The sequence below is a fragment of the Cotesia glomerata genome, linkage group LG4 (assembly GCF_020080835.1).
Source record: "Cotesia glomerata isolate CgM1 linkage group LG4, MPM_Cglom_v2.3, whole genome shotgun sequence".
Taxonomy (NCBI): Eukaryota; Metazoa; Arthropoda; class Insecta; order Hymenoptera; family Braconidae; genus Cotesia; species Cotesia glomerata.
In genome coordinates this window covers 6,928,552-6,955,149 of record NC_058161.1, presented here as the reverse complement: position 1 = coordinate 6,955,149, position 26,598 = coordinate 6,928,552, and the positions used below count along the sequence as shown (strand labels likewise).

General features: G+C 31.9%; 4 protein-coding genes across 10 annotated transcripts; 3 read left to right on the top strand and 1 right to left on the bottom strand.

The window, feature by feature from the left end:
• The first annotated feature begins 70 nt into the window (after window positions 1–70).
• Window positions 71–3,757, top strand: LOC123264380 (putative mediator of RNA polymerase II transcription subunit 26). The gene is made up of 3 exons (XM_044727653.1): window positions 71–3,191; window positions 3,320–3,371; window positions 3,517–3,757. The coding sequence occupies exons 1-3, from the start codon at window positions 1,153–1,155 to the stop codon at window positions 3,718–3,720; spliced, it is 2,295 nt and encodes a 764-aa protein (XP_044583588.1). The 5' UTR covers window positions 71–1,152; the 3' UTR covers window positions 3,721–3,757.
• A 1,797-nt stretch (window positions 3,758–5,554) lies between these two features.
• LOC123263132 (E3 ubiquitin-protein ligase hyd) lies at window positions 5,555–17,584 on the bottom strand. The gene is made up of 11 exons (XM_044725663.1): window positions 17,157–17,584; window positions 15,728–15,928; window positions 10,667–15,638; window positions 10,250–10,589; window positions 9,918–10,150; window positions 7,984–9,288; window positions 7,597–7,905; window positions 6,900–7,471; window positions 6,603–6,809; window positions 6,104–6,482; window positions 5,555–5,984 (listed from the first exon to the last, which is right to left on the bottom strand). Exons 1-11 carry the CDS (start codon window positions 17,216–17,218, stop codon window positions 5,772–5,774), a joined length of 8,793 nt encoding a protein of 2,930 aa, XP_044581598.1. The 5' UTR covers window positions 17,219–17,584; the 3' UTR covers window positions 5,555–5,771.
• Window positions 17,585–17,727: 143 nt separating this feature from the next.
• LOC123263138 lies at window positions 17,728–18,988 on the top strand. Of its 3 annotated transcripts, none has more exons than XM_044725678.1 (3): window positions 17,728–17,993; window positions 18,133–18,350; window positions 18,445–18,988. In XM_044725678.1, exons 2-3 carry the CDS (start codon window positions 18,200–18,202, stop codon window positions 18,879–18,881), a joined length of 588 nt encoding a protein of 195 aa, XP_044581613.1. In that variant the 5' UTR covers window positions 17,728–17,993; window positions 18,133–18,199; the 3' UTR covers window positions 18,882–18,988. The 3 variants fall into 3 exon arrangements, with proteins under 3 accessions (XP_044581613.1, XP_044581612.1, XP_044581611.1); XM_044725677.1 differs by having other exon boundaries at window positions 17,729–17,959; window positions 18,135–18,350; XM_044725676.1 differs by having other exon boundaries at window positions 17,729–17,963; window positions 18,135–18,350.
• A 570-nt stretch (window positions 18,989–19,558) lies between these two features.
• On the top strand, window positions 19,559–25,741 carry LOC123263136 (microtubule-associated protein RP/EB family member 1). Of its 5 annotated transcripts, XM_044725673.1 has the most exons (8): window positions 19,833–20,131; window positions 20,824–21,124; window positions 21,886–22,120; window positions 22,409–22,465; window positions 22,654–22,742; window positions 22,825–22,977; window positions 23,183–23,262; window positions 24,623–25,741. In XM_044725673.1, the coding sequence occupies exons 2-7, from the start codon at window positions 20,858–20,860 to the stop codon at window positions 23,222–23,224; spliced, it is 843 nt and encodes a 280-aa protein (XP_044581608.1). In that variant the 5' UTR covers window positions 19,833–20,131; window positions 20,824–20,857; the 3' UTR covers window positions 23,225–23,262; window positions 24,623–25,741. The 5 variants fall into 5 exon arrangements, with proteins under 5 accessions (XP_044581607.1, XP_044581609.1, XP_044581608.1 ...); XM_044725672.1 differs by lacking the exons at window positions 19,833–20,131; window positions 23,183–23,262 and adding an exon at window positions 19,559–19,649; XM_044725671.1 differs by lacking the exon at window positions 23,183–23,262 and having other exon boundaries at window positions 19,837–20,131.
• Window positions 25,742–26,598: the final 857 nt, after the last annotated feature.

Genomic DNA, 26,598 nt, shown 5'->3' with positions numbered 1-26,598 from the left:
CAGAATATATATTTGTATTATATATACACAAATTTTAAATACTCTGTGTCATAGATGCAGTAAAATAGAAATGAGGCTTAAATAAATTTTAAAATATCGATAATTGTGTAGAGTGACTTAGAAACCGACAATTGCCGAGTATAATTCCGAGTATCGACGAATGGAATTGTTACTATAATGATTATTGCATAGAGACAAGAGCCCTCTGGATTAAAACGTTTCGTGGCTCTGGCGAGAGTATCCGAATGTACAGGCAGCCATTTTTAAACTGCTCACCTGCAACAAGAGTAGAGAGACAAGAAGAGACATGGACGTTAATGTAAATTTCCAATGGTTATTCACGTAAAATTTTAATAATAATAGTAACAATTACTAATAAATTTTATTTTTTATTTATAATAACTGTGGGTGATTTTATTGTACAGTGACTCGATTACAAATTTATATGACAAAAATTATATATATATATATATATATATAGATATATGGATAGATAGATATATAGGCATACATACATACATATATATCTATATAAAAAGTCGTGATTGAGAAGGAAAGACAACACGGATTTATGAGCAAAGTGAGACAGAGGAGGGTTAACAACTGGAAGTGAGAAAAAGAGAAATAAAAGTGAGAAGTTGGTCTGGGCTAAATAACTAACTACCAAGGGGGCCCTGTGAATTTTTATTCCAGTCGAAATGGTGGACTGTCAACATCTTGTAATAATTCAAAAATGTTAATTATTAGTGATAACTTTATAAAATGTGCGAATAGACTTTGACTAACAGCTTTGGGGCATTGATTATTTTATTTTATTTTTTTTTTTTTTCTTCAAGTATTTAATATAATATTTATTTTGGAGTTGTGATATTAAATGATCGTCGTAATTATCTTATAATATAATATAAAAGTAATAATTATAATTAAAATAATAATAATAATAAAAAATAATAACAATAATTATAATAAGAAACGTCGTGGTTAATGTCATCGTTATCGTAGTTGTTGTCGTGATCGTGATCGTCATAACCGTTGACGTCTTAAAAGTAAAATAGTAAAGACGCAAATATGTCACTTTTAATAATAATATGGATAAGAGAGAGTATGTATTTTACAGAGATAGAGACTGAGAAATGTTAAGTTCCGTCAATAATGGGAGATAATGTGCCCAGAAAATCGCACAAGCTGTCGGACGTTAATAAAAAAATACCAAACGCAATTAATCGTACGACAACGGAGACTATGAGACTTGGTGAGCCAGACAGAACACACCCGGCGTTGGGTCTGTCTGTGCCTAGCAACATTACGCCGAGCAGTCAGTGCAAGAAAAAAACATCATCCTTTCAAATAACTAGCGTCACTGTTGGCACCCGTATGAGTAATGACGCCGGTGAAGATTCAAACGATGATCTTGATGAGTCACACGGCGAAGATACATCTATTGAGTTATCAAGAATTACGGATATTGAAACCCCGAGCTATTCCGAAGACACATTTTCAAAGGAGGATGTTTTTTTTAATGCCAGTAATGCTGCTCTAAGTACTGCACCCGTTATTCCAACTAGTTCACAGTACGGACTTGCCATAGTACCGTCCGAAGGTGGTAATGTTAATAATTCAACAAACGACACAAATATTAATTCACTTGATATTGCCTCTGTTACTGATAATAACATTATTAATTTGTTATCGAGTACCGCTAAACAGGACACGGATATCCGGGAGGTACATTCACATGGACGTAATGAGAGATTCAAAGTTGTTAAAATCGAAAGCACGGAACCTTTTAAACGGGGTCGATGGACGTGCATGGACTACCTTGATCACACTAATTCGGTTAATCAGTCGAATGCCATTGGTACACCCAAAGTATCCGATCCAAATGAAGTATGTATATCGTATGGTGTCACGGACGGTGGGATTATTGCACTAGATCCGTCCAAGTCTTTGACCACTGAAGATAATGGCATTATCAATGTCGATATGAATGGACACGCGACACATCAAGATATTATTAGCTCTATGATTTCAAATACTGTTGCTACTTCTGCTCCATCTTCTTCTTCTATTGTTAATCCTAATGCTAATGTTGCTGCTACTGCTGCTGCTGTTGCTTATTCTGTTAGTAATAATTCTTTACCACAGAATGTCCAGCGTACTGTTGCACCCGTTCAACAGCCTACTCAGATACCCCAATACTTCCAATCATCACCGCAGCAGCAACACCAGCAGCAGCAGCAACAGCAACAACAACAACAACAACAACAACAACATCAGCAGCAACAACAACAACAACAGCAGCAACAACAACAACAACAGCAGCAACAACAACAACAACAACAACAACAACACCAACAACAACATCAGCACCATCAACATCCACATCAACACCAACCACAAGGTGGTCAACAGCAACAACAAGGTTCGACGTTACCTGCTAATTTGCAAAATTCACATCCTAATAATTTAGGACAACCTCAGAGTATGCCTCAAGGTTCTATTCCTATTATTACTCAGACTAATAATAACAATGTGACGCCACAACAAACTATAAGTCATACGAAGGAGGATAATACGTATGTAACAGTAAGCTCGCAAAATCAATCTATGCCAGGTCAAAATGTTTGTCAACCGTCAGTACAATCATCGACACCAGGTTCCCAGGCTACTAATATCCTCGTAACACAACACCAGCCTCAGCAACAAACTCAACCCCAGCCTCAGCAGCAGCAGCAACAGCAACAGCAGCAGCAGCAGGGGCTGCAAGCGCCGACATCGATGACTCAAATTTCCGAGCCAATCAACACCTTGCAGAATATCCAGGGCATGCAGGGTATCCACAGTGTTCCTCAGACAAGTATACAACAACCGACTTCAACAATTCATGTTCCTGGTGGTCCTCTTCCTACGCAAGTGATTCCTCCGACGGCGATGCAACAGCCACAACCAGCAGCTGCTAATAGTCAGGTACAGATGACCCAAGTTTCTGGAAACTGTCAAAATGTTGTTCCTGGAATTCAACAGCAGCAGAGTTCTATGGGTTTTCATCAATCCGACATAGAGCTGGACTCCATGTCGGGAGGACTAGCTAATGCCGGTAGTAGTCAATTAGCAGACGCGGCGCTCCTTGAATGCCTTGCTGAGGTAACACAGACCAACGATGATCATCATACACTTGAAGACAATGAAAGGTTCGTTTAAATACACATACATTTATCTACATCTATATTTATGTAGCAGTTATTTAATCAACGCTTGATAGGATAATACGCTGTTTATTAACCCGTGAAAATAATCATGATGTTACTTTTTGTTACAGTATGTCGGGGACAAGTGCTGTAGCTATTGATAACAAGATTGAACAAGCCATGGTGAGTAACTCATTTAAATTTATTATTATGATTAAGTAATTGTGTTGATGTGATGACGACGACAACGACGATAATTTATCACTTGTTGTTGTTGTTGTTGTTTTTCTTAGTGTTTTTGTTGATGTTTTTATTTTTTATTTTTAAGGATTTGGTCAAGAGTCATCTAATGTTTGCTGTGAGAGAAGAAGTTGAAGTGCTGAAAGAAAAAATAGCCGAGCTAATGGATCGTATAAATCAGCTCGAGGCTGAAAATTCAATTTTAAGAGCACACGCGACACCCGAAACACTAGCTCAATTGAGCCAATCGACAACCAAATTACCCCAAAATAATTCAGCAAGTGGTCAATAGGTAATCATCCGATGTAAATAATATAAGTTTCTATCAATACTTCGTCTCATAATTGATAATATAATTATTGTATATAACTTTACGATTTTTAGAAATTTATAAATAATGAGATTTATTATATTATACATATTAGTATTAGCAAAAAAAATGAAAAAGAAAAGCAACATTTTTTTTAATCTAAGTAAATTAAAAGTTATAGATTATTTTTTACTATTGCAGTTTATTTATTTCAATTAAATATATACGTATATGTATGTATATTTTATAAGTATATATTTAATTGAAAAATATTTCTTTTCTCAAACTATAATGGCTCGACACGCTTCATTTTACAATTATACTTGAAATTTTTTTTTTTTTTAATTACTCTGGGCCTGAAATAATTAAGTTAATGGAATTTAACAGATACATAAACATACACATACATACTTACAAAAAAAATATATAAATTTCTGGGACGCATTCGTGAGTGAAGAAAATCACTGACTTAAAAGAAAGATTTTTAAAAAACAGCATGTATATATATGTATATTGTTTTTGCATTTGTTCTGTGTATGACCGAAAAAAAAAAAAAAAAAAGAAAAAAAATGAAAACAAATCCTTCAGTGCATGTTAATTAAATTATAAATTATATTAAATTAAAAATAAAATTAATAAAAAAAACTCAATGACAAACGAAATAAAAAAGCTAATAAAATATTTAAAAAAATTAAACAATTAAAATCGTATGTCTTATTGTATCAAAAGGCAGTTTATCAGCTACAAGCTTATTTTATCAATTTGAGATAGTCCATTATTCCAAAAAATCAACTTATTTATTTTATTGAATTATTAAGTGATCCAGATGAAATGAAGAAAGTAGTTTTCTTATAAATTGTTAGTTTATATACACATATGTACTGTTATTTCATCCAATATTTGTGAATATTTCGACAATTTTTTAATTTAATTCAAAAGATAAAAAAAAACAATCGGATAATACAAAAAAAAAAAATTATTATAATATTGACTATTATAACTTGATCCAAATGTGCTGTTTTAAAAATACTCACGTTAAATTTTCAAGTGACGCGTAATGAAAGTATGAGTGATCAGATCAATAATAAGAACAATACAAAAAATATATATTTAACATTGATTGCTGATTTACGTCAGCGATAGTGGAGAAGAAAAAAAAAGTAAATTTTTAAAATTGTCTGCATCTTATTTTACATCTGAATACATGCCTAATAAAAAAAAAAATCTGTTTTGATTGTATCATTTTTTCTATGATATTAATATGAATATATATATATATATATATATATATATATATATATTCATTCCCTTTTATTTATTTTTTTATATCTAGCATACCATGGTGCCGGTACAACAAATAAAAAGAAATAATTTATGTTATTAATACAAAATCATTTTTCTATCATTAAAATTTCTTTATTCTAAATAATGCGGTGAATTTTTTTTTCTAACGTTTTCCGCATATTCATATATTATATATATATTTAATAGTAAAAGATGTAAATAATACACTTTGTCTAAATATATATAAATATAAAATTACACGGATTAAAGTAATAAAAAAAACACACGCGTGTGACCGTTTTAAAAATTGTTTTTTTAAATATTTTTTTTTTTTACTTTTTATAATTTTTTTTTTGACAATTTTATTCGGGTCACTATAAAGGCTAAATATGACACTTTAACATAAAACCTTATTACAATGAAGACCATTTTGATGATCTAAGAAAAAACATAAATCATAATTACACCTTATAAATTTATAAATGTTATAAACTTCTTTTTTTTCTAGGAAGAGAAAGAAAAAATAACAACGTATAACTTTTTATTTTATTCCTTATTATATCATTAAGAATTAATCGTTATTGGATCATCCACGCGAGTGATCTTGACAAGATGATGATAATAATAATAATTACGACGATTATGGTGGCGATGAGGTTGATGATGATGATGATGATGATGATGACGTTGGGAAAGTTAAAGGGTAGTAGATGATTTTGCGTCGAGCACGGGATCACCACGAAAACGCTTCATACGAATCCGAAATTCTTAGTTTTGATAGCAAGTAATAGCTTATGGCGTAACACATGACGTGAGCTGTACAGTGGAACGTATAAACGTGAAATACATGTATTTGCCGTTGGTAAATGAGCATCATCTGCAGGTCTGATTGTTACACTAGGCATTGGTTGGAAACCATCTTCACTTGCTGGTAATGCTGGTGATCCGGTCCAGAAATAAACCTATAATTAAAAAAATAATAATAATTATTATTACAATGTAATTTTTACACTATATATATATATATATATATATATATATATATATTTCAATAAACTAAAAAAAAATTGAAGAAACTTACCAAATCCTGTCGTTCAACATGAGACATTTTTTCAACAATAGACCATAGCCACCGTTTAAATTTAACAAGTCTTTCCATCGACTCTCCAGATTCATCATTAAATGACGTGTATGAAATAAGCACAGATACATTTATATCACCGACGCCATTTAATAAAAGCCTCAAATCTTCAGATGTTAAACCATCCAATGCTCCCTCTGGTAATACGTCAAATACACCTTCACGCATTGCTTCCAAAGCTTTCTCCTGTACTTTAATCATACGAACTTCCGCATATCGCCGTACGTAGTCATAGACATTGCTCGCTGTTACTTCAACGTCTCGCCCGCTGGCTACAAGATCGATAGAGCCACCACCTTCTTCAGGACATAAGTCAATACTGCATACCGGAAAATAAAATATGCACATTATATACTGTAATTGATACACCAACTCATCTCAAAATGTTTATATGTAAATTATAGCAATAAAATTAATTCGAAATAAAATATTTAAATACCTGAATGTCAGATCCAGTGCAGAAAATAAACTATTGCTGTCTTTAGTCTCTGCGTCAACTACCAATTGTCTTAAACTTTCATAAATAACACTGTCAAAGAATGCCAAATCGTGAAAACGTATTGGTCTTGATAGTATATATTTAATAACATGACGATTGAGGAATATAGGACATAATTCGTTTTGTAACAGACAAAGACCTATAAGTCTGAAATAAAGTAAAAATATATTATTGAAAATATTTTCTTTGTAAATAAATAATTTTATTATAAGAATAATAAATAAAATTTAAACATACCTGCCAACATTTCTGAATGCATTGAGACGTTCATAACTAGCTCGACCTTGCCGTGGTGTGTAAAAACCACGTTTACCTGGTGAATAAAATAACGGAGCATTGTCCTCAGTATCGTCTAAAATGCTGTTATCCATTTTCTTTTTATTAGCGCCACACCGTTCAGTTAAACTAAATACATCGAGATCGAGCAGAGCTTCACTAGCCAGATCTTGATTGTGACTGTGTATTAAATCACACGCTTCTTCTACCTTTTGCTGCAATGCTTCTTCAGAGGCCAACAGCATCAGCAATTGAGCTGGAGTTAATTCAAGTAACATTCCCGTTATTTTTTCAGCAAGTGCTGGTCTTAGTGCATGAACTTTTGGGTATAAACGATCTCCTAGGTTTTGTTGGTGTGTTGTTAGATGATCGTTGTAAACATGAGCTACAGGTATTGCATTGCTGCTTGAAGATGAACCTCCAGCACCTCCTGAACCACTAGCTCCCTCCGTCGGGAATGTAGGATGGAAAGATCGAGCTTCAAAAGATAGTTGTCTACGTGTTTCTCGGTATTTACCCGATGATCTTGGATTCTGTAAATTAGAGAAAATAATAAAATATCACATAAATAAAAGGGAGCATTAAATTTTTTAATAATAAAACTTTATGAGTATAGAAACACAATATAAAATTAGAAAAAAAAAAAAATTTTACTAACTTGGCGTCGCAAATGTGGATCTCTGTCACGACTCTTTAATTTCTGTAGAACATTATATTGTGAATACTTAGTACCAACTTGTGCAGCTTCCAAATTAGGCAGCTTATCATTAGCTAAAAGGGCCTCAGCAATAGCAGTATAAAAACTCCTCGCAACACCAGATCCTTCACCAGGTTCATCTTTAAACGTAACTTTAACACGATTGACAGCTAATGGCGGAGTACTTGATGCTCTTCTATTGTACAGATTGTATTGTGTATTTAATTCCTTCATTGTTTGAACCAATAATTGCGTTCTGTCTCGTTCCACCTATAACATAATTAAAAAAAAAAAAAAAATTACAGAAATATGTGTATTAAGTAACTACTGCAATTAGACAGTACGTACCTTTGATAGAGTGATGTCTTTTTGCTGGGAATTTCTTAATTTTTCCATGTCCCTGCGAAATTTAGCTTCTTTAACCGGAAAACCGCCCAACTCAGATACAACAGAACCAGCTTCAAGTCCAACATCTTCCATAAATACACGTCCAAATAGATCAAGTGATAATCTCCAACGACCTAATAGTATATTATGTGAAATATTTGTTCCAATAGTTGATACAGCACGCGCAGATTCGACAGGGCTTGTTTCAACAGTCTCATGTGCTGATATTTCTTGACTAGTTGCCGCTGGATCGACTTCTTCAGCACCATTTTGCGCTTCAACTGTTGGGATAACTAATACTTCAGATGCATTTATTTTATTATTAACATTTGAATCATTAACTGTACCAGCTCTAACTATAACACTTCTACCGCTCTTACATATTTCCTTTCCTTTATTATTTGTTGTTGCGGTGGTTGTTGTTGTTGTTGTTGTAGTTGTTGTTGCAGTTGTAGTTGTTGTATTATTATCATTTTGACTGTTAGGGGATACAATTATAGGAGCGCGATCAATTTGTTCATTCATTGTAGACATTGATGAGTTATCATTACTACCAGTTGCTATTGTAGCAGTTGTTCCCATTGTTTGATTTGATAATTTTTGTTTTTCCGATTGTTTACTGCATCCTGGTTCACTCATTAGCAATAAATTACTACGTTTATTATTATCAATTGATATTCCAGACAAAGAATTACTACTATTACTACTACTAGTACTACAATTACTATTGCTGTTATTCATATTAATGTTATTAGGGATAGTATTAATTGTAGACGTAGTTATAGAAGTAGTATTATTGCCGGTGTTAACAGTACCACTGGGTCCTTGAATAACTTGACTAAATGATGGAATTATTGAGGATGTAGTTGCGCTATCGACATTGCGGGCAGAAAGACCCAGTCTTGTAGGTAACCCCTCAAATAGATTATTATTAACTCCGGTAGAAGTACCAGCAACTGGTTGCCGTGGTACACCGAATAAATCTTCACGACGTGAGTGCGGTTGTAATAAATGCGGTTGATCGGCCAGTGGTAATGCTTCACTTATATTCGTATCAAATGGATCTAGCGATGGACAACCAAGACAAAGTGTTGAATCTGAGCGTTGTAAAAATGGATGCTTTCGACCCTTTCCTAATGTATTACTTGAATTTCCAGCACCACAGACTGGTACTTGTAATAAATCAGGATAATCTACTGAATCTGTTTCCATTGCAGAAGCAGCTGGTAAAATATCTTCATCTCCTTCATCATTGTCATTTTCATCCTATAAAGAAAATTTTAAAATAATAGAAAATTATTTATATATTTAAATAACTTAATCTTGGGAATTTGGACAATAAATTAAGATGTTAAATTATAAGAATTGCAATGTTTCGCTGATTTATTTCAGCTTCATCAGGCGAACTAAAAACCAAAAAGTTTTAGTTAATATAAATATTTATTTATTTATTAATTTTTAATTTAAATGGTATTTAAGAGAAATCTAAACAGGTTGTTAATATTATAATTTGGAAACAATGCTTGAGATTATGATGATGCTGTTTTACTCTATTACATCTATTGACTTTGTAAAAACTAAACGAGGATGCTAACCATAAGAGTAACTATTGTTATTTTCATTTATTTTTGTTTTATATGTCAAATATTTGTATTAACTAAAACTTTTTGATTTTTAGTTCGCCTGATGAAGCTGAAATAAATTAGCAAAACGTTGCAATTTTTATAATTTAACATCTTCATTTATTGCCCAAATTCCCAAGATTAAGTTATTTAAATATTTTAAATATGGACGAGAACTTAAATATTAATTATTTTTATAATTATATTGGAGTAAAGAATTCAATTATTTTAATTACAAGGATAACAATAATTAACGTCGGTAGATATACTAACCTGGTCATTCCAAGCTGAATAGATAGTTGATTCTTTTTGATTTTCTCCACGTGTACCAAGAGGCTCATTCAATGATCTCATGTAGTAGGCGAGCGCATCAAATACGTAAGCTACGTGCCGTAATGCCGAAACATCTAATACCGGCAAACTATCTCTATGTTCACCGTTGTGTGCTCGCATCAAAGATAAACAATATGACAAAAATTCACGTCTTGCCCAGTGTGCGTCGCCGGCTATCAATTATAAATACAAATAAATAAAAAAATAAATTTAAAATTATAAAAAAAAAAAATAAATAAATAAATAAAATAGATTTTTTATCTAAAATATACCTTCTCGCTCTCTAGTACCTCGCGGCGCTTCGCCAACTCCTGTAAAACCAACGGTGAGTCGTGTTGATCCTTGAGTAGTGGAAATATTGTTGCTAGCAGTTATACCAGTCCGTTGATTACGACCACTGTTACCTTGCAAAGTTAACGACAAAGCTGCTGAATTCAACAGACCTGTAAAATTACCGCCTGACAATGAAGGCGCATTATTGAGAGGATGCTCAGGGTGCGTCGGATCAGCACTTCGTGTTAATGATACACCAAATCTCAATTGAGCTTCTGTTGCATCCATCACTACTAACAACCAGTCCCATGTAGGTTTTAAATGGCCCTCCAAGTACATCTGAAATTAATATAAATTTATGAGTAATCAATAATTATATATTTAAAAAAATTTTTTTAAAAACTCCCGATAAATACCTGTAAATGAACAGCGTCTTGATAGGTAACTTCCATTAGTCGTGACAAAGCCGGAGCGTTACTCTTGTAATTAGGAACCATTGTCAATAAATCAGCAATCATTCTAATGACAATACCAAATGCACGAGCTAAACAACTAGCAGTTGTACCCATAGTAATAGGCTCTTGAGCAGCAGCGACTGCTGAAGTTGCTGTTGATCGTCGCAATGAAGATGGATCAATAAAAATCATATTACTACCTCCCGTAACTCTTGATCCAGCGGTTCTGGTATTTAATTCACGATTATTTCTTATCGCCCATTGCATCGACATTGGTGCTAAATTATTGCGAGGCAAATGACCTGAAGATCCACTTCTACGTTCTAAATGTTCGTCACTTATTGGAAATTCTTCAGACTCTTGTTCATCAGTTTCACCAGCTTCACTTTCATCATCTTCTTGTTGACTTGATTCCCCAGATTCGTCTTCAGGGAATAATACAATAGAACCGATACCGCCATCAGAGCCAGCTGTTGCACCGGTTTGTACACTTCTTTGAGCGGAAGCAGCGTCTTGATTGCTATGATTGTCATCTGAATCAGACTCTGTTTCAGCTTCTGCCAATAAATCAAGCTCAGTATCAGACTCGCCATCACCAGCTTGCTCTTCTCCGACACCACCAGCATGACTGTCACCTTCACTCATTGGCTGACTTGTTGGTACTCCGGGTATTCCTGGCAATCCATTGTCTTCATGCTCACTTATGTCGCCGTCTAAATCCATGGGAACTTCCTCGCCAACCTCAGCCTCATCCATCGCCACGACATCTCGAGATATCGCAATATTATTATTACCCGGTGGTTGTTCTAAAGTCGGATCTAATGTTTGGACATTAACTCCACTGTGCGGGATCAAAGGATCTATAGAAAATAATTCTTCAGAGCCATTGACAACTTCCATTGCTGAACCGGTAAGAGTAAACGGTGCTGTTGGCCTGGCAACGCCCAGTCTTACGGGAGCTATCAGAGAGTCTGCTGTTTCACAGAGCTCTTCAACGGCAAGTTTTATTAGCGCACGAAATACACGTCGGCATTTAATTAATGGTGGAGTAGCCTGTGTAACACTTCGGCGATTTTTAGTTGGATTAGGTGCCATTTCAATAGTGAATATCACAAAAATTCTAGCAACAGATCTAACAAAACGTCGCGCAACAATATTAGCTTCTTCTTGACGTCCTGGTATCGTGTCATTTTGTAATTCTCTTATCAATGTTGTAAGTAATATATCCAACATCTCAGCAGTACACTTTACCAAAAGTGTATGTGTAAATTTATCCAATAATGCAGTACCATTTTGTCGTACTGATTGCCCGGCATCGCCGAACAATTGATCATTACCATTTTCAGTAACTCCTGTCATAATCATGCACTGAACTGCAGGCCAATCGTTGAGCAAACGTTCAAATGCACGTCTACAAAAACGTGGAGGCTCCAAATCATGATCTGGCATATTTGTATCTGCTCCATGTCCATCTGATGAGGGGGTCTTACGGCTCGCTGAAGTTGATCGTTGTCGTGGGACCGAACGGAATTGTCTTTGTTCAATAGACTGACGGCCAACAGTTTGTACCAAAAACAAAAGTATACATTCTCCGCGTGAATTTATTTTAGTTGCTAAATCAGTGTTAGTAACAAGTCGACAAAGTAGATCATAACGTGCACCCTGGTGTCCAGCAATTAAAGCACGGCACTTGCACTTTTGCCAACAGTCACAATAAGCTGTTGGTGAAGTACGTTTTAATTTACAATCATGACCACGATGACAAACACGAGCACACTCAGTGCAACAGCACAGTGAACCGGTTAAACCACAAGTACGACACTCAAATATATCTTGATTAATATGATCATCACCGGTCCAAGTAAAACTACAGGTATCATTACAGCAAGTTACAAAGAGTGGCGATAAATCTGGACTTGCGTCCGATGGCAAAATCATTGATGAACATTCTTTGGCGTCTTTTCCTACACGTTGAATTGTATCCAATAGGATAAGTGCTGCATGATAAGCTCTAACTGATACTGCCAGCATTAATGGAGTTTGTCCTTGAGCGTCTTTAGCCGTAAGTAATTCTTTCAGATGTGGAGAAAGTACAGCGGCTTCACACAGATACTTTAATATCAAAAGAGCATTGTTTCTACGCTCTGAAGAATCTGTTATATATGTATTACTGGTAGTAGATCCTGTTACAGATTTATTCATCATTGAAATACTCGCAGCTCCGATGCTTAATAAGCTGTCTTCTTCACCCGATGTATTATCGAGCTCTGGTGGCCAGCTGAGTGGTGGTATTGGCTCTTCAATGGGTGTCGTATTACCGTCAACAGCACATGTAACCAATTCACGTTCAACATTTTGCTCGTTATCTTTATTAGATGTTGGTGAGCACATATTTACGCAGGCATGAAAAATATTACGATTACCATCACAACGTTCTTGTAATATGGATTGTATTTGTTGAATATTATTAGTTTTAGCAACATCATGTTCACAATTAATTAATACTTGTTTAACTCCTTCGTAATCACAACGAAGAATACGTGGCATTACCACGAGATTATCAAATACCAATGCAATAACAGCTACTTGATTTTTTAAGTTTGTTGAATTAGAACAGCTTGGTATGGGAATTGTTGATGCACCAATACAAACTACTGGAACTAAATCAAGCCAATTAGAATCACGTATTGACTCGGCACAATCTTTAGCTATTGGATAAATGGTATTATTACCATCGCGTAATATCATCGAACACTCGGTATTCTCACCAGCACTCGTTAAACTAATATTTTGTGGTTCAAGTCCTAAAAATGAATTTATTTCAGATGGTAAATAACAATCTTGGACATATCTTCCAGTACTGAGATTGTAAACAACATAATTTAATTTATTCCCATTTTTAACAATTGCATGAATACCTTGTCCGTCTGTTGATACTGTCAATATACTTTCACTTACACCTTCAGCGATATTAACCCGTCGAGGAGTACGTTGAAAACAGTCAGGAGTGCGAGAATTAACCGAAGATTTAACAACTTGAACTTCATCTTTTCTCAATAATCTGCATTCAGCAATAAGTTTCATCATCTCATCAGCAGTCAAGTCCTTAAAATCCGATGTAATGAAATCTTTTTCTTTCATTTCTTTTTCTTTTTCCTTAGAATCTTTTGAGAAAAATTTAACAGCTACATACAAGCCATCAACCTTTATAACTTTACCAATAGGTACAGTTTTAACGTCTTCTACAAATACAACGTCTTTGAGTTGCCAATCCTCTTCATCTTTTCTTTCGGATTCACCTTCACTCCGAGGTGTCATACGTTTTTGCCGTTTATGACTTGTTGTTATACTCCCGGTATCACTGCAAGTACTAGACGCTGGTGATGGTGGTGGTGGCATATCAAGTCTATCAGCTGTTTCTTTATAACTATTTTTACTTGTACTGGTATTACTGCCATTACTGTTAGCTTCTGTTTTAATGACATTATTGGGTAATAAAGTTCCAGCTGGTAAAATTTTAAATCGACAAGTAGCATCTAAATCCCATGCTGCTGACAATAATTGTCCAACTTTTGGTACTCCATTGGCTATTGTAAATCCAATAGCTCCAGCTTGATAAATAGGACTATTTTTCATACATACATGAGTTCCATAACTAATATCAGCCGTAACAACGGTCATTGGTCGATTTTTACATGATTTAGCTTTGTATTTTTCCCATAATTTTTTACGTTGTGCAAATGGTAAAACACCCCACCAGTAAAGAGTACCACTCTCAAGTTTAGCAACAGTGTATAGTGCGCAAGTGTGAAGTGATACTATCTTATCAAGTGTAAATTCAGTGAATGCTTGAGCTGGATGTTCTAAACGTGATGCAACATGACCAAGAAGTTCATCAAGCCAAGTTGCAACTTTACCACTCTCAGTACTTACAGAACAACGTATTGCTGTAGCAGATATATTAATAACTTTTTCACCCACTAATGCCAGTGGTATTGTCTTGGGATGGTGTATATTTGGATTTTCAGCGTTTCTATATGGCTCTGAATCAGCCCATCTCCATTGGTATAATTGTCCTGTCGCAGAAACAGCAATAAGTTCACTGTAAAGCGCAACTATTTGTACAAAACGTGGTGCTGGTTCACCACTTCTCTCGTGCCACCATTCTAAATCTTCAGATATCCACAGTGGACTTTGTGATGCTAATTCTTTCTTTTTACTCTCAGGATCTTTCTCCCAACAATCCTTCAGCGCTGTTTCTAACCACCTGCGTGGCCCGTAGTACTGGCGATCACGCCAACGACTAAAACTGTCGCGATCACGATCACGATCCGTAGATCTTTCTCCCTCGCGATCGATACCCAGTCTTCGTGATGAGCTTCCACGGTTACGCATAACGCCATAACCAAACATATCCTCTGAAAACATCGAATCAGCGTCAATAATAACAGACTGTTCATTACTAAATCCACCGTCTAACAGTGAAATAAGATCTTCGGGTACATAACTGTCAGCTGCATCATCAGCATCGTCACCCTCTTCATCATCACGTGACAGTAAATTATTAACAGCTAAATTCACGTCCAAATTTGTACGTTGTAATTCTCGTATTATGAGATTACGGCTTTTGCCCTGTAGTACAACTTGAGCCTGTGAAATAAGATCTTCTGGTACAAATGGAGCGGGTACTGATACTATTGGTCTTGAACTACTGCTTCCACCGCCGCCCATTATTACACCTGGTGGTCCAATTCTACTACTGCCACCTCCTGTTCCACTTCCACCACCGCCAGCACCTCCACCCCCGCCGCGTATCGCTGAACTGCTTCGCATTATTCTTGCTCTTGATCTTATATTTGCACGATTACCACCGCCACCTGTTCCACTACCACTTGGTACTGAATTTGAATTTCCAACATGATTTTTACTAGGGCTGTAAATTAATAAATAAACACATTAATTATTAAATAACTTTCTCTTCTTAAATAATTAATTAATTAATAAATTAAAAATTTAACTTACGTTCGATTAGGTTCATTTTTACTAAGATCCAATCGATCTGAAAGAACAGTAAAAGCAACACGACAAATTCTGTTATCATCCATGAGTAATGCAATATGGGAAGGCCCAACGACAATACGTCTAACGGACGATTTAAGTCCACTAAATGCTGGTGGAGTGACAAATCCATAGCGATTAATTTTTTCAGCTACTTCTTTCAATCTAAAAATGAAATATAAATTTGAATAAAATATATATTTACGCATTATTATTATTATTATTATTATTATTATTATTTTAATTATTGACATTATTATTCAGACGCTAATACAAGAAACAGGAAATAGTTAATTAATAAATAAGGTTATTAGAGTAATTAGTCAAAAGTATAAGAGAAAACTGAAATAACAAAATTAAGTTAACATATCAGTAACATTTATGAAATCCATTAAATACACCGATAAGATGACGTACGTAATATTTCAACCTTTGCGCTTCTATTCACATAAACTGTTGCATGGGTTATATTCTATATATATATATATATATACATGTACATATTGTTCTACGACTATGTACATATATTTCCATTAACACACAAGTCTATTACTATGAAAATCATGAGCTAATGTAATTTAATAAATTAACATACATACAAAAATAGCGTTAAGGTATATTAAATTTCTGGCAGAAGATACTAAAAATTTATTAAAATTTTGATTTTTTTTTTTTTTTTTAATTAAGGAAAATCTAACTCAAAATAAAAAATAAAAATTGAAATTAAGGATGAGAATAGTGTAAAGAACAACGTCTAGAATAATATACGATATCAAATGACCCACAATACATTATACAGAACAAAGAGGTGGGGAATCAATGTGAATATCGGCGAGAGAAAAGACCAACTACTAGCGAACGACATTGATAAAAAAAGTTAATTATCATTTATCAAATATCTATCTAAAAGACATTAATAATAATAATTATAAAAATAAAAATTATTAGAAAATAAAAATTAATGTGATAAATAAATAATAAATTTTGAATGTCATAGATAGTAAGGTCAATTAAAAACCCATTGCATCACTAATCGAAAGAAAAAAAAATAAATTATTTGATGTAAATCTCATGATCCTCAAGAAATAGATTAAAAAAAATGCAACGAGAGTTATTGATAATTTACAACGAATTAAAACGTTGGCTCGTTAATAAAAATGTGGGCTATTAAATGACGATGATGAGGATGATGACGACGGCGATGTTAACTTTTGATGATGATAGGTACGGCGAATGGCATGGCTCAACATGTATAATATGGAATAGTACAAGTATGAGCTGGTAGAGAGCTAAAGGTATGCAATGAAGGAATACGTTAAAGCAAGTGAGTAAAAAAAACGGAGGTGCCTATTGCCTCCTCATACACCAGATATATCATCTTTAAAAAACTCACCTATCGTTGAGCTGATCGTCAGTGCCTGGTAATGGATGTACAACAAAATGTATCGAAGTCATTTTTATAATCTTTTAACACAATAATATTTATCCAAAATGTTGTATTAACCTTTCCTTACGCAAAATTTAACTACAACAGAGAACCGATATTCAGCCATGTTTCAGGAGAACTATCTAGTTGCGTGTTCACCAATGCCAAAAATGGCGGCCGATATTCATTAATGGCGTTCACAAAGACTATCGATCCTCGTTCGCATGCGCATTCATATTTTTATAGATATTACTCTTTCTACAAACTTTCCTAAAGAGTATTCGCTCGTTTATTTTATCACTAAAATTATTTATTTAGAAATATTTTATTGTTAAACTCTCCTGTACACTTCAATATTTTGCAACACCTTACTATTGCATGTATCAACTACTAGTTTTTTTTAATTATTCAGTTGATTTGAAAACTCTTTAATTGATATTACTACTATGAATCATCTAGGATTGGTTGATCAGATTTTAAGCAGCCAATCAAAACGTCAAAAATAATACTTTAGCCGACGATTGAAAACTTACCAACTTCTTAAAGGCTGTATCATCGGTCATCGTCCTAACCTTATTTTATTGTTTGTTTTTCTTTTTTAGAATTTTTTTTCTCACACTGACAAAAAAAAATTACAATGGGTCTATAAGTAGTATCGTGCCAACGTATTTATGTCATTCAATATTAAATTTCTAACGCTAAAAACCTTTGACTGTTGATGAAATTTAAAATAACGTGCAAGTACCATTTTTATGGACTCTGTCGATGGAGTAGGTACTTAATAATAATTCCATTTATACTTATATATAATGTTATATTTTATTTATAAATTAATCTTCATGTAAAGACCAATTGATTGGATTGATTATGCAATTACAGGAATCTTGACTAAACTTTACACTCAGACGATAAAGCTTTGCTATAATTTGAATTTTATGTTCACAGGAATCGCATCAACAAGTTGACTTATTTAACAGAATCTGGAGACACTGAAGTTGTTAATTATAAAAATGGCTAACCCAGGAGGTTTCCTTGCCCATTTAATTAAACTAGTTACTACAATAATATGTTTAAGATATGTTAATGATAAAAATTCTATTATGACTGTTCGAGCCTTCCAAATATTTCTTATTCATTCAATTGTAGGAATGTTTAGATTTGGTAATTTTGGAGTAACTTTTTACTTACTTATCAATTATACTTAACATTTTTAATATCTAACACAAATAATTAATTTATTATTCTTCTATTACAGGCAGTACAGCAAACCTGATCGGTAAAAGAAGTTTCAGAGAATTTTACGATCGAATGTCAAATATTGTTGAGATAATTCCCTTTGCCTTCTTTTCAACAGAAATATCTCGTCTTAGTAATGTTGATGAATTGTTACGACACTCATTACTCCTTGTTCTTATCCTATTACCAATTACCCTCGAAATAATGCCGAGAAAAGAGCGCCCAAAAATGCGCGTGCTGATAAATCATTCAATAAATTTACAATTACTTATTATAACAATAGCCTGTCTACAGAGAGGCTCTTTTGGTGTTATTTCTTTTGTCTTATCTTACATATTTAATCGTTACTACACTGAATATTTTTGTGACTTATTTGACGTGCCATATGAAGACTTAATACAATACAGTCTCTGTTTCGTTGAGATTTTTTCATTAACTACTATACAAGAACTGTAAAAATAATCACTCTTCCTTCTTCTTATCTTTATGTATATTCTTTTTGTAAATCTTGTACATTTTTAAATATTATTACTTGTTACCCACAACTTATTTATTGAATAAAAAAAAAAAAAAAAATAAAAACATATATTTGGATGTAACGAAAATAAAGTTAGCCGATATCTTAAAATTTATAGAATTTTTTTTATTGACAAAATTATTACAAAATAATAAAAAAAAAGTTTCATTTGTAAAAAAAACTTGAAAAACTATAAATATAATTTCTAAAAAAATTTTTTAGTTATAAGGTAAAAGACCGAGTTATTGACACTGGCCTGGTTGTTTGACATTCATTTATTAAATTTAAACTAAAAAATATTTTTTTAAAATTGCACTTATAGTTTTTCAAGTTTTTTATAAATGAAATTTTTTTATTATTTTTTAATGATTATTTCAATAAAAAAAAAAATTCTAAAAATTTTTAAATGTCGGCTAACTTAATTTTCATAATTGCAAGTGTCAGTACCTAGGTCTTTTACCTTAATTTAATAAATGAAAAAATATCAAAAAATTAAAAACGTCGGCTAACTTTATTATTATTGGGATTTTTTCAATTTAAATTTCCCGCGTTTCGGATTTTTTTTATTACAGAGATAATCAAAATGGCATGTGCTGTAGTTCGCGCGAAATAAATAGTTAAAAATCCGGCTTAAAGCTTTTTCATACTAAACTGTTAAATATAAGTATAGAGCCTGTCTTGAGAAAATTTTATCAGGCGTCTGACAGGTATGATTGAAATTTTTTTGTTTGTTACAAATCAATTAACTTATTATATTAAATTAACAAAAGAATAAGTATTTTTTTACAACCAATTAATCGATTGAAAAAAATTTATCACTTAATGAATTTATAAACTTATTTTAATTGATACGATTAATTTTAGTATTGGCGATAAAACATCTTGTGGCCTGGGAGTTATCACGTTGAGTATTTGAGAGTCGGTTGTTAAGGGGCAATTGGCCAATCCGTAAAAACCGTTAACGTTAGAAAACTTTTTTTCTCGTCTTACATACTCCAGTCTCCAATATTGCATACATATACCTAAACTCCTATATATACGTATATAAGTCAACTTAACTAGGTACACTTAGTGTCTGTGACTCTACGGATTACAAACCAAGCGATTCTGTTCCGTACCGGGTACATTTGTCATTTACGTGCGCGGTGAACCACTCCCGATATAAATAATTTTTTTCTTTGTGGCATTGGTAAGTAATAAACGCGACTTATCGTATCATTTATTCATTTAATTAATAATCATAAATATATTCATATATTATCTAGCAATGATTATGACCTTCGGTGGTCCTTGATCACGCGGTTTTATTTTATTTCGTTTTCTTTTTAATTTTTTAGTAAATTCCCTCGTCACTCGACACGGTGTTCAATCTCCAATATAACTCGGTGGCATTGTGGTTAGAATATACCCTAAGTCTCCTTTTTGTGCCGGACACGCGGTTCCTCTTTTTATTCACATATTTATTCATATCCTCATATATATATTATTATCTCGAGTTGCTAAATATGGACAGGAAGTTGTGACTATTCCTAAACTAACCTAGCAACACACTCACCATTCAAAAATTTTCATAACGTCTAGACTTGCTAGTTTATACCTTTTTTTTTTTTTTTATTTTCTTAAAACAGGTTTATTTTATTCCACTTGTTTATGTTACATATAAGACTTATGAATAAAAAAATCGGGTTGGTTGTATAAAAATTACAGTTAGTTAATAAGTTCTATACCGCTGATTTTTTTAATTGCTCAAACTTGTAAATTACAAACTGTAAATTTTTTTAATTCTGCACAAGTTATAACTGCGTTTACTCATAAAATTTCAGAATACCGGTATTTTAAAAACTCATATTTTAAATTTGATTTTATAATTTTATTTTACAGATAATATAAAAGTTGAAGAACAAAAACATTAACGATGGCGGTAAATGTCTATGCGACTAATGTGACAACAGACAACCTCAGTAGACATGATATGCTTGCATGGGTTAACGATTGTCTGCAATCATCTTTCACGAAAATTGAAGAATTATGTACGGGTGCTGTTTATTGCCAGTTCATGGACATGCTCTTCCCTGGTTGTGTACCTTTAAAGAGAGTCAAATTCCGTACTAACTTGGAGCATGAGTACATACAGAATTTCAAAATTCTACAGGGAGCATTTAAAAAAATGAACGTCGATAAGGTAAGCTGGATTATTATAAATAAAATAATACATAATTACTTATATTTATGAAAATGTTACAAATTAATTTTAAGTATTCAAAGTTAGAAAAAAAAATTAGAATTAACTTAAAAAACAAAAAGAAAAAAAAATATTTTGTACGACGTGGTCAATCAGGTAATTCCAGTGGACAGGCTGATAAAAGGGCGATTCCAAGACAACTTTGAATTTTTGCAATGGTTCAAAAAATTCTTTGACGCAAATTACGATGGACTTGAGTACGATGCATTTGAAGCTCGTGGCAGAGTTCCACTGGGTAATGGTGTTGATGGTTGTCATAATTCATCAAATCCTCAACTGGTACCGCTGCCAGCACAGCCGCGACCATCTCAAATGCATCAAAAACCAATTCCACAACAGCGTAACATCGCACAAAGACAACCGGGTACATTATTCTGAAATGACATTATGTACTCAATAATACTATATGTCTGTTTAATTTGCATGGTATCTTGTATATAGATTATTTATATCACTCGATTAAATTTATTTTACATCACCGGCTTCGAGGATGTCACTGTTGGTTGTTTTTTTGCTGCACCAATGGTCATTTTTCTTTTGTCAATTAATATTATTTAGATATGTATATATTGTATTAATTATTAGATTTTATTAATTTATGTAATTATGTATATTTTTATTATAATTTATATTAATTTTGGTAGAATTTAGTTTTGCACATTAGATTTTCTTTTTTTTTTTTGTTTTACATTAATTTACAGATTGTACCTATCGATAGGCTGATCAAAGGTCGTTTCCAAGACAACTTTGAGTTCTTGCAGTGGTTCAAGAAATTCTTTGACGCAAACTACTCCGGAAACGAAGCTTACGATGCACTCGCAATGCGGGGTGGTGAACCCATGGGTAGTGGCGGAAGTAACGTACCACGCGGTTCAGGCATGATCAAACGGCCCTCACCACGCGATCCACCTGCTTCTAAACCCATTGCGCGTACCGGTATAATGCTCACAAAACTTTATTTTATTAATTACGATTTGAATTTTAAAATAAATTTAATCAATCAATTAATATATGTAAATATATATATTTTTTTTTTGCAAAAATTAATTTTTAAAACGTTGTGAAAAAAGTAGATTTATTAACAATTTTACTAATAGTTAGATTTGCTGTTCAAGAATAATTGACAACTAATAGATATTTTTCTAAAAATAGCGAGAAATAGTTAACTGATAATTGCAAATAACAATAGCACATTTTTAAATCGTAAGATTCAATTGTCTATAGGTGATATTCCTGTATCAACAATTTCTTCAGCTGCAGTGAAGAACGCAACAAAGCCTAGTAATTATTTATTTATGATTTTTTTTCGTTATTATTTTTTTTTGCTCGCGTAATGCTATGCTATTGTGAATGTGTTTGCATGAGTATTTAATCAAAATATTACACTGTATATAATTGTACATGGTCTAATAACTATCTAATTCTTGTTAATTATTATTCATTAATAATTATTTTCTTTTTTAATTTAGTAAATAAAATTCAACCCACCCGTCAACCAATAAAACAAACCATCGGCAGTCGTGGAGATAATGGTAAAGTGGATGAGCTCACTTCGCAGGTACAAATTGAAATTAATTATTTTTTTTTTTGCATTAATAATGATCGAGCAGTAATACATTTTTTTGTGTGACTAATTAAAGGTTTCTGAACTCAAAGTAACAATTGATGGGTTGGAGAAGGAACGAGATTTTTACTTTGGTAAATTGCGAGATATTGAATTGATGTGTCAAGAGACTGAGGAAGACCAACCACCAATCGTACAAAAAATATTGGATGTTCTTTATGCTACCGAGGTAATTTCAGTTTGTGATTATGATAGCTATTACTGTTATTTATAATTCTTTTAAAAGTCAAAAATAGATATTTTTATTTTGAAACCACTGATAAATTCTACATACAACTTGGTGATATCAAGACAGAAATATTTTTTCATCCAACAAAAAAAAAATAATAATTAAAATGAACGAGCGAGAAATGTTTACCCTAAAATGATTTCAGGAGAATGGAAATAGTCACGATGACATCGCAGAAAATTATTAATCATCCTTGTCGGTTATCTTTCATTTCGCAAATTAAAGGTAACATAATGAGAATGGTAGATCTTCAATTTGATCTGGTAGTCTTTTTCGTTCTTTGGTCGTCATTCTGATATTTACAGACGATCCTCTAAAAATTAAAAAAATAAATAAATATCTCAGGGATTTTATTGAGTAATTTGGGCTTAGAGTAATTTTTTTCAGTGTAAGGGTTTGTGTGGTAAAGGTTGTGTTTGTCTCCGCAGATAAGTTATCAAATCATACTAATTATTTCATTGACAATCTAATCATCCATTAGAGTTAACTTAGTAGTATAGTCATAATCATATGTATTTATTGAATCAACTCTCATCTTCCTCTTCGTCATAGTATTATTAAAAAAACGATAAAGAAATTAAATATTGACACTTTCTATATACTCATTCATTTTGTGTTTGTATCATCATGTAAAGTCACATTATTGCACGTTTGCTTTTTTTTCTTCATTGAAAGCACTGAAATTTTGAACAAAATTTATTTGAAATTATCATCAATATATTGATATCTACATTATAAAATGTCGTATTTTATTCCACTGATTTGAATAAATTCTCTTTTCCAAAAAATTTTATACAAATTATGTTGAAATTTTATTAGTGATCTAACTACTTATAAATTATTTCTAAATATATATTTTACAATATCATAGCCCACGACAATAATATTTTGTTTTTATTACTTACTGAAAAATTTTTAAATTTCGAATATAAGATTTTAAAATTTAATTAATTTATTGATTGTAATAAATCAGTAGTAAAGTTTTTTTTTTAATTTTATCTTGAAATTTTTATTACATCATACAGAATTTTATCCTTTTAATCATTTGACTTTCATAAATTAATTTAATATAAATAACAAATATTTGACAATTTTTGGATTCTCTACACTAAGGGAAATTTTTTTTTTCATTTATATTATTTTTACATTACTTGATTTTTATAATTATTTAATCATCACAAATGCTTCATTACTATGCAAAACAATATTAACATAAATTAAATAGTGGAATATATGGTCAAATAAGGATTGTGTTAATTAATGGCTGAAGATAGCTTGTAAAAGCGCTTCATCAAATCACGCATATTTAAATCGTCATTTTATTTAAAAACACTGACCGTAAATGAAAAATAAAAGAGTGACATAATAAAGTTTACACGTATATAAATGAATTTTGGAACGACAAAAAAAAAAACGAATGGATATTTCTTCTCACATGAATTGGCTCGAATGTTTTTCTTCTCAGAGATTGCAGCTTGAGAAGCTCACGTGGCTTTAAAAAAATTTTTAAAATCATCAACTTGACCAAGTCTAACTTAATCTTAAAGCAAGTGTCAATTAACATGGGTTTTGTTTTTATTTGCAGGATGGTTTTGCACCACCAGAAGAATTGGAAGGTGATGGTCTTGCTCCAGATGACGAAGAATATTAACCAAACTTAGATAATCATCACCACCATCATCAATTTACTCAATCATCAAAACAGCAGTGAATTTTAATAGCGTTACTGTACGCTATCATTCGTGAGCCAGTAAAAAAAATCTACCACCTTTCGCGCATTATTAATAATATCTATTAATTTATCATTTAGCTGTTTAGCATTATCCAGACATTCTTTTCATACTCACAATATTTGAGTTAAAACTAAATTGCATTTTGTATAATTATCCGAACTATTTAGAAAATGAATTTAAAAAAAATAATAAATACACCAATAATAGATTACAATTGTATCAAAACCAAATTATGTGTTAGAGAGTCAACAGACTTAATTAGTATGTGAGACGTGATAGTGTAACTTTTTTTTTTTTTTTTTTTTAAGCATTTACTTTTACGTGTGATCCTGCGTTCTATGATCTTTGTAAAAAAAAGATGATGGGGTTCACAAATATTAGAGTCGGAACAAATTAAATATAATGTTAATGCTGCTGAACAAACCTTGTTCTTCGTGCCTAAGATTTATAATATTCTTTGGTAATTTATGTTAATTTTATTATTCAATTTCTGTGTTTTTTTTTTATTTTAATCATTAATTACATTGTAAAGTTTTCACAAAAATAGATTGGTTTCAATTTCTTTTGTAAATTGTTTCTTTCCGTTACATTTTGTTCGACTATCACTCATAAGTAATTGTTAATTTTTTATATCAACAATAATAACTATAAGAGCACGCTACGCCACACGAAATAACTTCGTATAAATGTGACGAGTGATTGTGATTCATTTGCATTTTTTAAAAATTATTTACATATATTATAAGTACTTTCACTGTTTTCAATTGTCTAAATTAATGGTAGCTTGTACAGAAAATTTAGATAACTTAGATCTGAAAATATTCAAATATACATATAGTACTCAGTCATTTTAAAAACTATATGGCTCTTCTATAAAAGTATCGATAAAATAATTATTAAATGTAAAATTGAATTATGAATTTAATGTCGATGGAATCACCGTCGAATAGAAAGCAATTCATTTTTGGTTTTAAAAAAAAAAAAGAAGAATAAATAATATTTATAATGTTATTGGTGTTTAATAAGTGAGACTTGAAGGATAAGAGTAATAATATTAATTGAAAGTTTAATATTTGAGTAAATAGATATATTTACTTAATTAATAATCTTTCATGTAAATGCACATACGCACGAGTAATTAAAGTTTAAAATAAATAAATAAGAGTTGATATTTATGCAAAAGTAAATGAAATCACATATTTTTCTTGCAATTTTCTATTTCTCAGTTTGGTTGTGCTGTTGTCCGTCATTTTTCGTTTTTCTATTAAAAAAAAAAAATAAATAATTGAAATTTTTTTAAATAATATGTGTATTTTTGACTTATTATTTTTAAAATACTACTAAATATAATTCTTTTTTCTACTGATTATTTTTAAAATTAGGTTTATCATGTTCATCATTGAATTAGACAATATATGCTACTGAATGCTTTGAAAAAAAAAATTTTTAATGATGTACTACGTAATGAGCGTTAAATAAATTTTATTCATTAAGGCTAAGAATTAATTATCTTCTTTAATTATTTACCAGTTCGGGTAGTCAATAAGTAGAGTTATTCCGATGGTAAACGAAAAATTTATATGAAAGTAATCATACTCATTGATAGGACGAGTTAAAAAATTTCTAGTTAATTTTTTTTACAATTTTTAAATTAAATAGTTTCTATAGTTATTATCATTGATTACTTTTATTTCAATTGAATCAAAATTACTAATTAAATTAATATATACGTGAAAAAAAATGCATGACCCCTTTAGGGAAAACAATAGATAAGAAAAAAAAATCCTTGAGACATGAAGAGCAAACAACTTCCAGAGATAAATTTGCG